The 16,893-nt window shown below is 52.3% G+C and overlaps 2 protein-coding genes across 4 annotated transcripts in view; one reads left to right on the top strand and one right to left on the bottom strand.

Annotated features, from left to right (window-relative positions):
• SYT12 (synaptotagmin 12) overlaps positions 1 to 2,855 on the top strand; it is a 6,280-nt gene extending 3,425 nt beyond the window's left edge. For all 3 annotated transcript variants that reach the window (XM_021401312.1, XM_021401311.1, XM_021401313.1), the window contains exons 4-7: positions 868 to 1,083; positions 1,195 to 1,315; positions 1,515 to 1,648; positions 2,247 to 2,855. In XM_021401312.1, the coding sequence (XP_021256987.1) occupies positions 868 to 1,083; positions 1,195 to 1,315; positions 1,515 to 1,648; positions 2,247 to 2,420 (645 nt within the window). In that variant the 3' untranslated portion in view covers positions 2,421 to 2,855. The remainder of the gene's footprint in view (positions 1 to 867; positions 1,084 to 1,194; positions 1,316 to 1,514; positions 1,649 to 2,246) is intronic.
• Positions 3,538 to 16,893, bottom strand: part of IGHMBP2 (immunoglobulin mu binding protein 2) — a 34,380-nt gene continuing 21,024 nt past the window's right edge. The window contains exons 9-15 of the mRNA XM_021401310.1: positions 12,906 to 13,088; positions 10,007 to 10,125; positions 8,624 to 8,718; positions 8,153 to 8,276; positions 5,587 to 6,417; positions 5,078 to 5,262; positions 3,538 to 4,016 (exon numbers count right to left, since the gene is read on the bottom strand). Coding sequence (XP_021256985.1) covers positions 3,819 to 4,016; positions 5,078 to 5,262; positions 5,587 to 6,417; positions 8,153 to 8,276; positions 8,624 to 8,718; positions 10,007 to 10,125; positions 12,906 to 13,088 — 1,735 coding nt within the window. The 3' untranslated portion in view covers positions 3,538 to 3,818. The remainder of the gene's footprint in view (positions 4,017 to 5,077; positions 5,263 to 5,586; positions 6,418 to 8,152; positions 8,277 to 8,623; positions 8,719 to 10,006; positions 10,126 to 12,905; positions 13,089 to 16,893) is intronic.

Genomic DNA, 16,893 nt, shown 5'->3' with positions numbered 1-16,893 from the left:
CCTTTGCTGTTGGGTTGCGTTCCCCTTTGCTGTTGGGTTGCGTTCCCCTTCTGCACGCCATGGGCGGCCAACAAATTTTGCAGGATCGGGTAAAAAGGCAATAGGATGACTTCAGTATTCCCCTCTCCTTCTGCAAGCATGGCCACTTTTGGGGCAAAACCTGTTTAACACCCCCTTGGGAAAGCAGCAGCCCTCAGGGGTTCTGCCCATTTGCTTGCCAAAAGCAGCTGATTTTTGCAGAGGGATTTTACAAAGCATCTGGGTCCCACAGCTTGATTTCATCAGACTGTTCCTGAAAAGAGCAGAAAGCCCCATCCCACTGAATAAACCCACTTCCACGGGGGTAGAGGTGCCCAAAAAGGCAGTGAAATATCCTCCTGGCACCCTTTTAAGTCCATTTTTCCATCCAAAGATCAGTCTGAGTATTTATGCTCTAGAGGTATTTATTATTTAGCATCGTTATTTATAATTCACCAGCCCTATTTACCCTCTTTTGCAATCTTGAGTTATGAAGACAGTCTTTTTTTTTTTTTCCTTTAATGCTGTGCAGTACTTTTTTTTTTTTTTAATAATAGCTAACATTTCTATAGTAGCGTTCATCCAGATTCATCCCCAAAATACAATGTAGGCTGTATACTGGGAGTCATCAGTGCTATAAGGCAAATTTTCTGCCCATTTGCTTTTGCCCCAGGGGTATTTGAATCGTTTTGGGGTCATAGGGGTTGGTCATAGCGTGTGTTCGGAGTAGACTGATGGTAGGGATCGTCTCCAAGGGTTTCAGTGTCAAGGTCCCAGTGGGTGTTGCCATGGTTTTAGGGAGGGATTGTGGTGTCGGTGGTGGCCCCTCTCCAGATCTCTCCTCCGCAGATCCAGCGCAGTGCCTATGCCGTGGCCTTCGATGAGCGCTTCTCCATCCCGCTGGACCCCGCGGCGCTGGAGGAGGACAGCCTGCGCTTCTCTGTCTTTGGCATCGACGAGGACGAGAGGAACGTCAGCACCGGTGTGGCGGAGCTCAAGCTCTCTGACCTGGACCTGACTGTGCGTCCCTTCAACGCTTGGCTCTACCTGCAGGACATGAACAAGGTGAGGTGGGGTGATGTTCCTCGTGCTCTGGGGTTTTGGGGATTTTCTCTCAGTCCTTGGGAGGAACACCCTCATCCCATCCGGTGGGTGATGGCACACTGTGTCCTGCAGACAGTCGACACGGTGGGGGAGATCCTGCTCTCCCTCAGCTACCTGCCCACGGCTGAGCGGCTGACGGTGGTGGTGGTCAAAGCCAAAAACCTCGTCTGGAGCAACGGCAAGGGGACTGCAGGTGAGTGGGGGCCAGGGCAGGGCCCCCAGGCTCTGGGCTGCACATGGGCGCTTGTCCTGGTACATTCCAGAGCAACCTGGGGGTGCTTCTAGGAGTGAAACCAGTTGAGGGCAACCCTACTGGGTTGGGAGGCGGTGGGTTGGGACGGTTTCCAGCGTGACTGACACCAGGGTTGTTCTCTCCCCTTGACCCTGAGCAGATCCCTTTGTCAAAGTCTACCTGCTGCAGGATGGGAGGAAGATCAGCAAGAAGAAGACGGCAGTGAAGAGGGATGACACTAACCCTGTATTCAACGAGGCCATGATCTTCTCGGTGCCGGCCATTGTGCTCCAGGTCTGTCCTGTTACTCCTTGGGGACCCCAAATCCCTGCATTAGTGAGGACTTCCTGGGATGGAGCGGAGTCATAGGAACTGTGCACATATGGTTCAGTGGGACAGGGTGGTATGGGAGATGTGCATGTATGGAGTATGGCTGTGCATGCAGAGATGAGCATGTATGATTTTGGGGTAGGGGTGATGGAGAGGGATGGGTAAGTATTGGGATATTGTGTAATATATAGGGTATGGCCACCGGGGGAGATGGGTATGTGTGAGATGTGGGGGAGTGCGTATGTATGGGGTAGGGGTGGCTGCATATATGGGCTTAGGAGATGAGCGGGAAGTAAGGTGATGAGTAAGTGTGGGATGGATGCATATGTAAAGGGCATAGCTGTGTATGGGGATGGGCATGTATAGCTTTCTACTCCATGGGGAGAATGTAGTGGTATGTGTATGAGCTGGGTGGGCCTGTAGGGGAACGTACATACCTAAGGTACAGCTACAGGGGTGGGAAGCATGGGGTAGTGCTGGGGATACGTTTGTGCATGCACGTAAAGTTAAAGGTATTGTGGGGGGGCAGTGCTGGCAGCCATCACTCCATGCACCCCTGCAGGACCTGTCCCTGCGGGTGACGGTGGCTGAATGCGGTGAGGACGGCCGCGCCGACAACACGGGCCATGTCCTGATCGGCCCAGCAGCCAGTGGCATGGGCATCACCCACTGGAACCAGATGCTGGCCACGCTGAGGAAGCCCGTGTCCATGTGGCACCCGCTGCGGAGGAATTAGGCTGCTGGCGGGGCACCCTGCACGCCCCAGGACCCTGTGCCCCAACACCAGCTCTGCCCTGGCAACAGTGGCCAAGTGCCGTGTCTGGAGGTGAAAAGGCAGAGGTGGCTGGAGCATCCCGCTACCAAAAGCCTCCACTGGTAGGAGGAGGATGGAGAAAATTCCGTCCAGCCTCTCCCCATCCGCATGCGCTGGGGGCTGCTGAGGGACCCGCCGAGGATGGACCAAAACCGGCAAAATCCTCCCCAAACTGCTGCCTGGGTGCCAGCTGGGCTCCTCAGCATCCTGCATGCCCTCTGCTGGGCCCCCAAAACCAACGGTGACCCCAGATGTGGCCTCTGGGGGGACACGGGGTTCTTTGGAAGGGTTTTTGGGCAAGTGAGGGGAAAACGGAGAGGGGGGTGATAAAGTGCCGGCACGGTGCAGTTTCTCTCAGCATGTGTGGTCTTTCTGTTGGGCTTCAGAGGGGTTTTGGTGCGCTGAAACGCTTCAAATGCCAAGGAAAAAGGGAGAAATAATAGCAGAAAAACAAAAAGTTGTTGTTATATATCTCTTTTCTTCCATCATTTTTCCAGCAGCGTCAATCTCTGCCTTCCTGCTGGCTGCCATGGGGTGTCTGTCCCCAAACCTGATGGCTCTGAGGCCAGGTCCAGGCTGAGAGTCACCCCCTAAAGGCTAAACGTGGTCACCCCAGCTGAATTAACCCTCTGGCTGCTTCCTTCCTCTCTGCTCCTCTGCCTGACCTTTCCTTTGCAATTCCCCTTTCCCCTAGCCCATAGGAGCCCAGATTTCCTTCTCCTGCACTCCAGTTCTACCTCCTCCTCACCTCTCCCTCCAGGAGCCCCCGTGTCCCATCTGCTGCTGTACCTTGGCCCCGGGACCAGGGTACGAGCCCAGGCTGCACTCAGGGCAGCTCTGCTTGGGATTGCGAGTGCACTTTGCTGAGGGATGAGGAGAAGGTTCTGCTGTGGATTTTTGCTGTTTTTTTTTTTTTGTGCACAGACATCAGTTCACTGGGAACACGGGGTGGGAAGGAGAAGGGCACCCAGGGCTTTTCTCTGCCCGCAGACATTTATCTTTTTGCTGCAGCAGAGGGAAATGTCACAGTGACAGCTGATGGCTTTCAGTGTTTTAATCTGTCTTTATTGGCATGCTGCAGCCTCTCTGTGGGCATCCTTTACTTTGTCAATAAGGATAACAGGGACAAATGAAAGTGCACTCCTCCACCTGAGGTTTAGCGAGGCCCCAGTGCCTGTTTGCTCAGCAGCTATGGGGCTGGCTCCACGCCATCTACCACCCAAAACAAGAGCTCCCATTTTCCACCACCCCGTACCTTTAGCAGCATCTTTGCTTTACACAGACCCACTTCAAGTACCCAGAGTGAAACAATGGGCTCCTTCACTTCTCCTTGCCTTTCTTCTTGCTCTTGCGCTGGTTGGTCAGATCGCTGAGCTTCTTGTCCAGGCGGCGCTGGAGGTGGGCTCTCTTGGTGGGGTCCAGGGATTTGTCCTTGGGGCTGCTCCCGGGGTAGAGAACCCCTTCTCTGCTGATCCACTGCCGTGCGTGCGCCTTGGCCCTGTCCCCGCAGCCATGAACCTAGGGAGAGAGAGGACAGTGGTGGCTGCGTTGGTGAGCGTGGTGGTGATGGTGGGACTTAGAGCTCCAACCCTAATGATGCTGTGAATCAGGAGCTTCTATTGCTGGAGCCTGGAGCTCCTCTTCCACCTGCTTTGCATTTCCTGAGTCCACTGAATCACAGAACATCCCGAGTGGGAAGGGACCCATCAGGACTAATCCTGTTTATTTATAGCTCCTCTAACAGGAATCAAAATAGAAAGGTAACTTCTTTCCTTGCAGAATCAGCACAATTGGTAAAATGATCCTTTAGGAGAGCTGAAGTGCCCTTCCTTCACGGAGCTTTCAACATTTGGGGGAGACACCCACTCATTGTGTGAGCAGCTGCATCTGCTACGGGTCTCACGTGAGAGCTAGAAATAAAACTGAGCTTCCAGCTCCTAATGTTCTCCACTAACGCAGTATGGCTTGGGGAGGAGGAGTGAAACAGGTGGCTTGGGAAATAAAGAGAGGCCTTTTCAGCCCTGTATCTGTCTCTCTAGTGTAGTTGGATCTGGAATAGTAAAGGCTGAGGAAGGAGGGCACAAGAGCTTTCTGCACAGGGGCTCACGTGGCTCCAGGTATGTGCTGGCCCCCATGAGGGTCAGGGATGGGTCACTGGACACCAAGGCCTGACGACGTGTAGGAAAAGGGCAGAGCTTTGAAAAGTAAGAAAAACTCACTGATGTGGATTGCATCCCTCCAATTATTTCTCACTACAATTCAGCAGGGAGAGGTGACTCTGCAGGAAATAAATTTATATCCCAACCAGCTTGTGAATGACCATAAATACAACTATTCTTTGCCATGGAAACAGATAGTACTTGACGAGGGGAAAATCTACGCTGAGGATTTATAGGTCAGCTTGCTCAATGTTGCTAAGCCCTGGGAGGCAAAGAGCTACGCTTGGGTGACGCAGGATGAAGAGTGGTGGGAGCAGGAGCCTGTGGGTGAATGGAAGCTCACTGCCTCCCTTAAAGCCCTTCTGCTGGGCGCATCCTGCTCCTCTCCAGCCCCTGGGCAGTTTTCTGCCCCGTGCCTACCTCCGGGATGTGATGGCTGAGGCAGTACCGCCTGTTGCAGTGTGGGCAGAGCTGGCCCAGGGTGGTGACGCTGGCTTTGCAGCGGGGGAAGCCACAGGTGTTGTCAGCTTTAACGGCAGCAGAAATCAGAGCATCTATGTCTTCCTCCAATGCGCTGTCTGCTGTGGTTTTAGCTGCTGCTTTTCCTAGGTAGAGGGGAGAAGAGATGCGGAGGTTTAACCCTGAGATCGTGGCAGGGCAGAGTCCTGGAGCTAGTGTGTGCAGTGACAGGGACTTCATGGCACTCACTGCAACACTGAACTCTGGCTCATGCTCAAAGGCACGGGTGGGAGCTGAGGGTCTCCCTCTGCGAGAAGGTGGCTGGGGAAGAGGAATGGACCACACCTGGCTGGGACAAGGCAGCTCCCAGCTCTGATTTTGCCCTCCACCTCCATGTTTAAGAGGGGTAGCGTACCTCTCAGTTCTCTCCCCACGTTTGGGAGCCTCTCCCCATGAAGCGAGGGGCCTACCTTTGCCTTCACTTTTGTTTTTCCTCCTGCTGCTGCTGCCCTGAGTGCCAGCACTGGACTCCCGCTCCTTCTTCAACATCTCCTCCCGCCTGGCCTTCTCCCTCTGAACTCTCTCCAGGTGCAGCCTTTTCAGGTCCACTTTCCCTGAGCCCTCACTGCTTCTTCCTGGCTCGGCGGGGGTTGGAGCTTCCTCACTGGGGTCCTGCGGCCGTGGAGGGGGCTGCTGCTCACTGGGGGTTGCAGCTGGGGCTACCACAACCCGACCAAGCTCCTTCTTGCGGACGCTGATGTAGCGGTCCCTGCCCTCCCCGGTGCTCACATGCTGCAGCCCGTGCTCCTCGGCCAGGAGGTGGACCAGCATCCGGTCGTGCGGACTGAGAGATGAGGGGAAGTCCAGCTGCGGCTCGCCGCTCTCCAGGAAGTCCTCCAGCACGGCTTTAAACTTGTTCGTGTCACCTTTTGTCCCCGGGCTCTCCCCCCCAGGTCTACTCACGCTCAGGGAGCAGCGTGCTTCTTGCTTTTGAGGAGCAGCTTTAGCAGCTGCCGCTTTGGGTTTCCTCCCCGGAGCTGGCTGCGGTTTGGGGCTCGCTGCCGCAGGGGCCTTGGTGCTCTGCTGCCGCTCCCCTCCGTGGGAGTAGTTTTCGGGGACAAGGTCATGGAGGTACTCGAAGGCCGTGCGCACCTGGCCATGCTGCCTGAAGTGCTGCAGCAGCCTCCCGAGGAAGGCCTGGTTGCCCACCGTGCGGCTGTCGCAGATGATGGCCACGTGGCGCCGGGCGCGCGTCACCGCAACATTGATGCGTCGGTCCTCGGCGAGGAAGCCCACCTCGCCTGCAGGAAAACCAAGAGGGGGTGAGCAAACAGAGAGGTCAGAGAGTTGTCGTGGGGCTGGCATGGTGCAGGGCTGGCTCCTGCTGGGGGCCAGGCTGGGGGCCTCATCCGTCCCCAGGGTCAAGGCACGCAGGGAGGAGAAATGTTCCCCAGGTGCTGCTAGGTGGCCCAGGGCGTGAGGTCAGGCTGGAAAAGGCTCACCTGGCAACAGAGCTGCAGGTGAAGAAATAAACCACCCTATTCACTCAAACAGGTTGCCCAAGGAGGTTATGGATGCCCCGTCCCTGGAGGCATTCAAGGCCAGGCTGGACGTGGCTCTGGGCAGCCTGCTCTAGTGGCTGGTGACCCTGCACTCAGCAGGGGGGTTGAAACTCAATGATCTTTGAGGTCCTTTTCAACCCAGGCCATTCTATGATGCTACATGATGCCTGCTGCCTGCCCCCAAGCCACGCACGCAGGGTTGATAGTAACAGCAGCTCTGCAAGGTCTGCTGCTGCTCTGGGGCTGTTTTCTCAAAGAGAAGCAGTAAGAGCTAGCGAACGCCAAGATGACTCAGTGAGAGTCAGCTAGTGAGGAGGGTAGTGGGGGTGGCTTTCGAGTTTCCAGCTCCCGAGGATAAAGAGGAGGCCGGTGGGGAAGGAATTGCTATCTCCTCTGCTGCAGTGACCAGTCTGGCTCTGTTTGTGCCCGGCCTTTGATGCAGCAGAAGGGTTTCCTGCTGGGTCTGGAACGGCTGCAGAGGGATGGGCATCCCCTGAGCTGATCCGTGTGGCCACAACAAGCTCTCCTGGGTGTCAGGCTGCTACCAGCATCTCTCATGCCCCAAGCAGAACAGAGCTCTGCCTGGACAGCACATGGAGCTGCTGGTAGTGAGCTCTGCTCGTCGGGCCGGTGTCATGGCCGAAGACATGTGCTCCCACTGAGCCACCAGCAAGGCGAGGTGAGTCACTGTGAATGAGGACTATTCTTAGCCCTGCACCCCACCTCCATCCTCCCCCCCAGCACTGCTTTTCCTGCTCCAGGCTTTCTTAAAAAACAGAAAAAGGCAGAAAACACCTCCTCCTTCCACGCATCCTTTCCCCCTTTTTCCTCCCAGACATCAGCACTCCCGGCACACACACAGTGTCTCATCCTCAGCAGCGTTACTGCAGGAAGGGATGTCTCGTGGAGGATCTGAAAAGGGGCAGAGGTGCTTCTCAGCACAATCCCACACGTGCCCTCAGCTCGAGCTGCTGCCTCAAAGCCCTTCAGCAGCTTTTTTCCAGCTATTAACTCCTACTGCAGCCACTGATAGCAAAGAACTCGATTTTCTGCTCTAGATTTTGCTTCTAAAAGGAGCATTTTCTGTGCATGACTTGTAATACTGGCTCCTGCTTTCTTCGGGCGAGTGGCCCCAAATAATCTCCAAGTCCCAACCCATTTCTGCCTTTTTCACAGTGCTCCATTAACCACAGTGCCAACCTGACATGTGCCACACGCAGGATTCCAGTTCAATGATTTTTGAGGCCGCAGGAGTGTACCCAGCATGGGAACCTTCCTCTGCAATCCTGACAGCACGTGTGCTCATTTAAAAATAACGAGGAAAAAACAAAGCTGAAAAGGAAGGATCTTGCCAGTAAACTCATTCAGACTGAAGTCCTAGAGACAGTCAGTCAGAATTACTCTTGGCAAGGTACTGAGTGACCCATTCCTTCCCCATGCCCATCCCTCCCCTTCTCCAGCAGCAAGCTCTCACCTTTCCTGTTGGATCTCACAAATGACAGGATCACTGCTTCTTTCTCTCTGCCTTGGAAACCATCAACTGATTTAATCTCTAGCTCAGGGTACCTGTGGCAAAGGTGCTCTCTTAACATGTCCACCTGAAAAAACCACGAGAGAGGTCACTTGGAGAGAGAAGTGCAAAGGGAAAAGCATTAAAATGGCATTGTTCTGGAATGCCTCTCAAAGGCAAAAGGAGGAGCACTCGCATCTCCCAAGTGCTGACTCCTGATGCTGGGAGTGGGAAATACCTCTCTGCCACCACCTCCCTCAGTGGCCTCAACCCTGAGGAGCTGGCCACAGTTCCCGAGCGTACAATTTGGCTCTGCTGCCTTCCCCCTTCCTCTCTCTGGGAGTGTTTTGGTATCGCTCCTGGAAGCGTTAAGGTTTGAATCCGCTCCTACGTGCGTGCAGAAAGAGAGGAGGTGCCAGGAGGGTGCCCTCTCACCTGCAGGTTGTAGGGGGCCACGACAGCGACGTCTCGCGCCTTCACGCCAGCTTCTACCAAAGCCTGGATGTGCAAACCAGCCAGCTGCACTTCTCCTAGGGCACAAAGCAGAAGGGGCAGTGAGGCAGCAGCTTGGCTGTGCTGTAGATGGAAGAAGCTTGCCCACTTCCCCTTGTACAGCAAAGAAAGGCTCAGGCAAGCCCTGCCCGTGGCCCAGCACTGCACAGGAGGAACAATTCCTAGCCTGGCTCACTTGGATAGATGGTGATGTGCTATGTGCCCCTGCTCCGTGACTCTTGCCTTTCCAAGTCACCAGCTCCCTATGTCTAAGCAAAGGAAGAGAGCTCTCTGAACAACCCTTGGCTTTCTCCTGCCTTAATCCAAGAGATAACACTAACCCAGGGAACAGGTTATCTTCCCTTTGAAGTGAGACTTTAGACCTCACTGCAAATTTAATTTTCCTCTCTATGCTGTGAGTGAAAAAGCCCCCAGCTTTTAAGTCCCTGCATTTCCAGCACCCCCATGGTCATATAATAGCCTTCATGCTCCTTCCAGAGCTGTCTGTTTGGGATGGTGGTTGCTTCAAGGGGATCTAACAAGGACAATCTCAAGAGGAATGCAAACTGTTCCACGTGTTTATCTGCCAGACTGACTCTACCATCTATTTTGCAGCGAAACACATGTATAAAATTCCAGAATCTGCAGTCTGCTGCTCCAGAAGGCTAACTCCCACATTTTGGAAGGCTTGCATTTATCTCCTGCTCGGGATCCCTGACTTATCTCAGACCTCTGTCTGGAGACAAGAGCCTTTCTCTGTCTCAGAGGGGCACGGAAAAATGAGATCCTTTCTGCTGACAGCTTTCTAAGCCGTAGCAGTGTTGGGGTATGTGGACTGTCAAGCAAAGCATCGGATTTTGGACAGCTCACGTGTAATACAACCGGCAAAGGCCCTCGGTGAGCCTACCTAGCAGACTAAAAGTAGAGGAGTGTGAGGAGCATCCCTGAAGAGCAGATCACATCCATTCACCCTGCTGCAGAAGCAAGGACACAAAGGAGGTAGTGCCTTCATGTCCTTATTAAGTTCTCCTGCTTTATTGCAATGGCTATGGTGCGTGACTTTACACTAAATCTCCATAATGAAACCTATAATTTACAGTCAAAAAAAAAAAAGCAGCACAAAGCTTGGTGTCTTGAGAAGATTCACTGAGAAAAGCCACGTGGGGCTTTATGAAAGCAGGAAATGAATGGGAGACAGTTCTGAGCTGCATCTACAGACCGGGTGGAACATCTCAGGACAGTGACTCAGCAGCACAGTGGCCAAGCCCTCGGGAGGCTGAGGACTTCAGTCAATTCCTGCCAAGAAAACTTTCCCAATGCTTGTACCTGGGTTCCCCTTAGACTGTTCATCTTCCACTTCCAGCTCCAACAGGCCACAGCCAGCAGTGTCTATGAGCAGCAAGGGAATCGTGGTTTCTTCTGTGCAGGTGACACCCGGCAGGTCCCTGCAAAAGATGTTGGGAAAGGGCCATGTTAACAGCATGGAGGATCACCAGGAGGTGATGGGCTGGCTTGTTGCTTGCTCCTTCCAGCAGTGCCAGGACTGCAGCCACAGCCACCAGCTGAGGAAGTCCCAGAAGGCCTGAGGAAGTCTGGCAATACCAGAAAGCTGCAGCTGAGAAGCCATCGTTGCTCTGCACTATGGGATTGCTCTTTACTGTGGGTCAGCCAGCAGCACTGTGAGCCTTCCTGTCAGCTCTGCTGCATGGCCCAGTTGCTGTAGGCAGGGGGACGGTGTGGGGGTGTCAGTGACTCGCTTAAATGATCTCCAACAGGGGAAATATGCAGACCGAGGGAGCTGTGGCAGCTGCTTTCTGTTTTTACACTGCTGAGAGTGAGGGAAAAGAGTATTACCAGAGATTTGACAGCAGTGCTGTAGGGCAAAAGAAGAAAGCGCGGCACGAGGAACCACAGAGGAATTGAGTTTTCGTATCTCTTCTACATCTAAAGCTACTGTATTCCAAAAAAACCCCAAACTAATTAGCCTTTTTTTTTTTCTTTTAATACCCATGGGAGCTGCTTGCTGAATTCACAGCCTGGGAAGAGGACGGGTGATGGAGGGCAGCAAGAGAAAGGCAGAGATGGCAAGAGAACCCCAACAACAACGCGTCGCTGCGCATCACGTGGTGATCAAGGAGAGCTGGGGCTCCAGGGGGCCTGCAAATATCCAAGGAAGCCATCACAAAGGAGGATTGCTTCCAGATGACAGGCAGGGAAGTGAGAGCAAAGGCTCCAGTTCAAGTCAAGCCCCCTAGTACTGCATGTTATTCTGCATTCCTACACCACAGACAGCCCTCGATTCCTATGAAGCTCTCTGGTGCCTTGCTGTCACTTAGGGACAAAAGGGAAAGATGTGTTTCTCACCTGCTAGAAACCAGCCTAAGAAGCACGGATGGATTTTTGTTCCCGGATTGATTCCTCACCCTTGGTGCCAAAGCAGGTTGGCCACGCTTCAGGAGCAGCTAACTCCTGTGGGCACTCTTGAGCCCTAAGCCAAAAAAAGGACACGAGGTGGTCGCCAATATCATGGAGGAATTTGTACTTGCAACCTGAAGGTAAGATCATGATTCAACATCAAGACCCTGCCTTATCTGGGATACTACGGAGGCCCACAGATTTTACATGGTTCAGTGCCTGAAGTGAGGATTGCTGTATTCACGTGGTGTGTCAGCAGGACTACGGGCTGGCAGACTTCATTACAGGTTTAGATATCAGCGTCTGCAGGAATGTGTGTGGAGCAGGGGACAAAGCTGCCCTATGGAGTGGAAAGGAAGACATTCACTCCTTTACTCGATCATAAAAGCAAAGCAGCTCACCAGAATAACAGCCAACCAACTTCAACTTTTTCAACTAACTCCTAATTTAATGGTTTCCAACCTTTTTGCCTGGGGTTTTACTTTAGCTACTGTTCTTGTGTAGTTAAATGGGAAAATAAGCATGGCGAGGAACAAGAACAACTGAGAAGAGCGAGTGTCTTTTATGCTGGAATTAGGTTTGTGTAGCTAAAACACTGCTGGCTGAGCCCTGTCCATCTCAGCTGAGCTCCTCCTGGTCCAGATGAACAAGCAGAAAGAAGCCTTACCTTGAGAACCCACGGCACGCACCTGCAGAATTGTATTTACACAGAAAGATGTATAAACCAAGACAAGAGTCAGCATTCGCTGATCCATCAGCTTCACTGATGCAAGCTGAGCTGAAGCCCTGAACGGAGCATGCTGACACAAGCAGAAATCCCCATGCTGGCTGATGAAGATGAGGCTGATGGGGATGCCTTAAACACAAAGCTTGGTTTGTTTTTTTGCCTGGGCAGAGTTCCTATCTCATAGCATTGTTCGTGCTGCTCACCAGTAAGATTATCATGAAATGAGCACGAGATGGCCTCTCCAGCTCTCTCTGTCCCCCGTGAAATGGAGAGATTCTAGGGGAATTTCAGTTTTTCTACCTCCTACATGTTTGCATTAAAAAACAGCATTGCTAAAAATACAAAAGCAGACAGGCACGGTGGTATTTTGTGCTTCTCTGAGGCCAACAGAGAGAATGAATGTTTTCCCATCCACCTCCCAGAACTCTGCCGACTACAATTTTAAAAAGCACCAATTATTGACAGTCACAGCTTGTGTTAGCAAACAATTGCCTGTCCCAGGATGCGAGTGAAAAGAAATATGAATCACTTCCTCTACATTACCCAAAGAATGGGGAAACTCCTGCAGACAGAATGGATCTGGTGCTGGCAGACTTGCTGCAGGTGCTGGCTTGGCAGTAAAACCATCCAAGCCAGAATCGGAATGCTGCTTTCTCATCTCTCTGTTGGCACCTTTGGGACCAAAATGGGGGACACAGTGGTCCATGTAATAATCGCCTGGATGTGTGGGAACACACTAAATCTGGTGTCTGGCCCTACCATCAATGAAAGCTTGAGATAGGGAAGAACTGCCTGGGGTAGGCCCACTGCAGGTCAGATCTCCATGTATTCTCACCAGGTGCAAAAGGATTTCTTTTATTGATGTATCATACCCACGGAGCAAATGGAAGATCACACTGCATGGCTTGCTATTACAAAGGAACCCCCAGCACCTGGGTAACGTATCCCTGATGAAATAAAGGACGAACAGAAATGCTATGGCAGGGAGGAGTGGAAAACTCCATCACGGGGACAAAGCCCACGTGCACTGGGATGAAGAAGACACCTCTGCTCGGCTGTATCACCGAGGAGCAAGGCACTTACTTGAGCAGATGCTGGGCTACGGATGGGTGAGCAGTGAGCCGGCCGCCGTACATCTCTGAGGAAGCCCACTGCATGATGGCCTCGTGCATCCGGTACTGCACCGTCAGCATCTTCACAACCTTCTCCCCGTACCTCGCGATGAGACGCTCCATCAAGCTGAGTGAAAGGCCCTTGGCAGCAGCCCTGCGTGGAAAAAGCAAGTTGGAAGTGGAGCCTGCATGTCTGCACCAATGTAACCCTCTTTGGACTGTAGAATCAATAGGCATCTTCTTGCTACAGCCATGACAGTGCTGTAGCAGGAACTGAATGCGGTGCTAATCAATGCTGATGGTGTCAGTGCTGTCAGAGCACCGTGGGTATATGTCCTGGAGCTTTCTCAGCATGGCAGTGGCCACGCTGGGATGGTGCTACATCCCTGGCCTTCCCATTCTGTTTCACTTGGGTACCAGGGGGTGGCGGAGAGGGAGCAGGAGAAGGCTGCAGCATCCCCAGCACAGAGTCACAGCAGGGTGAAGATGCTCAGAGATAGACCCACGATCAGATCAGCTTGCATGGAAGAGGTGCCCCCACAGGGTGAGGCCTACTGGTATTGCCACCATAACACAAGGGACACAAACAGCAGCAGCCAGCCCCATCCAGAGTGGCTGCTTCTCCCACGCTGCTCTGTGTGCTTGGAATAAGGAGTGAGGATGCCCAAGATCTCAGCCTGGAGAAGCAGCTCCAGAATGAGATATTCTTAGCCTGTCAGCTCATCTTGTCAGCATCCTCAGTCACACTTCTCCTACCAGCTCTAGGTACCGCATCAGTGTAACACTGCACTCGTGCTGCTCCCAGCTCAGCAAATGGCATCAGAACCACCTAATGCATTATTACTAGAGCCTGACCCTACAAGCATCTTAAAACATTTGGTGTCAACGCAGCCAGATCCCGCTGATGTTTTATCGAGACACTTGACGTGCAAGTGTTCTCATCACTCCTTGGCTGCTCACACCAGACTAATGCACTTCAGAGCTTATTGCTTTATGGCCCATTAAGAAAACCAACACCGTCACCTATGGCAGAGGTCCTGCGCTCCTATCTGTGACACAAATTAATAAAGCTCCTAATGAAATAAGCCTTTCAGGAGCCTAATTGCTTTCTGTTTGCTGTACAGAAAGGGTTTGTTGGGAGCATCGCAGTGGTACTGGCTGAGGAAGGAGGACAAGAATTGCTGCATTTTGTGTGCTTTGAGCATTTCTGAGCAGGAAGAGTTTTTTCATCCTGTGTGCACAGAGAACTTGTGGTTGGTAGCAAGGGGTTCTGCTTGCTACAGTGAACAAGCATCGCGACGATGAAGTGATGGTAGAGAACAGCTTGGGAGAAGTGCTTGTGTGAGGCTAAGGGGCACAGCATGCATCTGATTACTGCTGCAGGGAAGCACGACATTAATACGTGGCACCACGGTGAGCTGGACTGGCCAGCCCTGTCCTGCTAACAGCAGGGCACTTGGTAAACAGAACAAGGGCGTGCAAACTCATTAAAGCTGCAGAAGGAAAAACTGAGGGGAGATCTTTCCACAAAGTCGAGTCTCATTAGCTCTCCTCCTTGCTAAGCTGCAGAGTGTAGCACAGGATAACATGGATCAGAAGCTGTGATCCTGCAGCTGCAGGACTTTGGAGGCAGCGCTGTTTTCCAAAGGCTGTTTGAGCACAGTGAGCACTGAACAACAAGCACAGCCATGGAAGCGAGGGGAAGGGCTGGCAGGGTGCAGTACGCTGGGTTTTCAGGAGGGGAAGGGGATAAGAGGGGCTTCACCCCACCTAAGGTGCTCTTTGCTAGAAGTGTGATCGCTGCTGCCAAGAGAAAAGCACTTCTAGTTCCTTCCAGCTGCCATCTCGGTGCTCATGAAAAAGCAAATACGCACTGAGCCACCTGTAGGCAACGTGGTGAAGAAAAGCACCAAGAAAGCACCACGAGGTCTGAACTGCCCCAGCCACCCACGCCCTCTGCCCAGGAGCCCACTTCAGCTCAGCCCTTTGCTTCCTACCTCCATTACATCTTGTCTCTATCTGCTGGCTGGACCCTGTAGGTTACTTCAGTCCTATCTTTAGCTCTATCTCCTGGGCATATACTAGGTCTGGTCTCTAGTTTACGTCCTGGTGAAGCCTGGACTTGGTTCATCCCTTGCTGGGGCTGTCGATGAGACTCATTCCCAGCTCCTGCTCTGCCTGCCGTGCTCAGACTGTGGATAATGCTGCTGCCAGACCCCAGCTGTGTAAGTCACATCAGGCAACTGAAACAAGACGCAAGGGATAGCAAAATAAGCTGCTGGCAAAGGCTCAGAGGGATGCAGCCTTCCCAAACAAAGGTATCCTCCCTTTGCTTTTGGCCTTTACTCCCTTCCCCTGGCTCACGTGCAAGTCTACAGCTGACTTTTCAGCAGAACTGCAGGAAATACCTGGTGTTTTTTAACAATAAATATTCTGAAGTGTTTCTGCTAATGACAGGCAATAAAACATGGGGGAGGCATTAAGTCTCCCAGCAAGCCTTGGAAATTGTACTCTTCTACACACTAACAACACGGTTTCCACCACAGGGTTCTACGTGAGGTTATGCATTGAATTAATAATGAGGATATTAACTGCTCCCAAATATTTCACCTGTTAATGCATTTCCTATTACTGACAGCTCAATTAATTTCTACCATGATCGATCCCCATGCCAACGACATCGTACAGCACAGAGGTTTCAAAGTGCCAGCTGTTTTAGAGACAGGGCAGTGGGATGGGGAGGTTGGACAGACAGAACCACACTCCTGATGCTCAGAATGCTAAGGTGACCCAAACAAGCCCACAGCAGTCAGTATTTGCTGTTAACCTGGTTTTGCCTTGCTTTGAATGCAGGAAAAGGCTGCACTTTGCTCGAATGCAACTTCCTGTGGATAGCAGATCCCAAAGAAGGAGGATGAGGACCTGCTGCTCCTTACAGGTAAGGCTTCCTCCTCCAGTTCTTGCTGTATGTTAATGGTGATGGCTGTAGCCAAGTGGAACCACGTAGTTCAAGGGCTCTCTGTCCTCTGCTCTGTGTCCTGAGCTTTTCTATTCTGGCACAGATTTAAGAGGTTTTACAAACAGAAGTAAAGTAGTAGTAAGTGAGCCTGTGCAGATCTCCCCCTTCTTGGATGTTTTTTAATCCTATTGTGGACGGTTTTTAATCCTTGCAAATATGAGGGAGCAGGGTAGCTTCTTGTTTCCAGCGGAGGAGGCTACTACAGAAAATCAGGGCTTGACATTTGCTCTTTAGTGACATTTGCCCTTGGATGTGGATTTGGGATGGTGGAAACAGGCTTGCCGCCTGCAAACAAGACAGCAAAATCCTCCAGTGCTTATCTAAGAAACTAGCAGAGAGAAACAGATCTGATAGGTATCTGAACAAATAAGTCAAAGCTTCAACATGGAGAAATGCTGAATGTGTGGAGAAAAAAGCAGAGAACAAAAAAGCAGCTACTCTAGACAGGGCCCAGCTCCTGTGCCGTGTGGCAGCCTCTTTGTCTGCTTGTGCTTGCAGTATGGCACTGATAAAGTAGCAAAGCATCTCTGTTTAACAGAGGCCTCCCACTTGTGCAGGACTGACGTTGCATGCTGTAGTACCAGACGATCCTGCTGTCAGCCCAGATTCATCCCAGCTAACTTTAGACCCTTCACCGAGGCCCCGAAAATAGGAGCCCACCCACTTCAGGCCTGCTGTCATCAATGGAGGAGAAGAGGAAGGTAGGCGGAAGGATTTCAGTCCTCGGGATGAATCATCCCTGGAAATAGCTTATCTTTTTCCATTAAAGAGGGAGCTGGCAGGTGATAGCGTTCCTTAGTTAATCTCTGGCAATACCTCACACGAAGGTGGAATGGATCTGCCTTTGTGCTGCAGCTCCCAGCCTGCAGGGAACACAGCTGGGACAAGCACAGAGCGATGCTCTTCCGTGTCTGCTTCATTTGTGCTGTGGAGGGGTCTG

This window comes from Numida meleagris, chromosome 6, assembly GCF_002078875.1.
Source record: "Numida meleagris isolate 19003 breed g44 Domestic line chromosome 6, NumMel1.0, whole genome shotgun sequence".
NCBI lineage: Eukaryota > Metazoa > Chordata > Aves > Galliformes > Numididae > Numida > Numida meleagris.
Note: the sequence above shows the minus strand (reverse complement) of the source record. Positions and strands in the feature narration are given on the sequence as shown.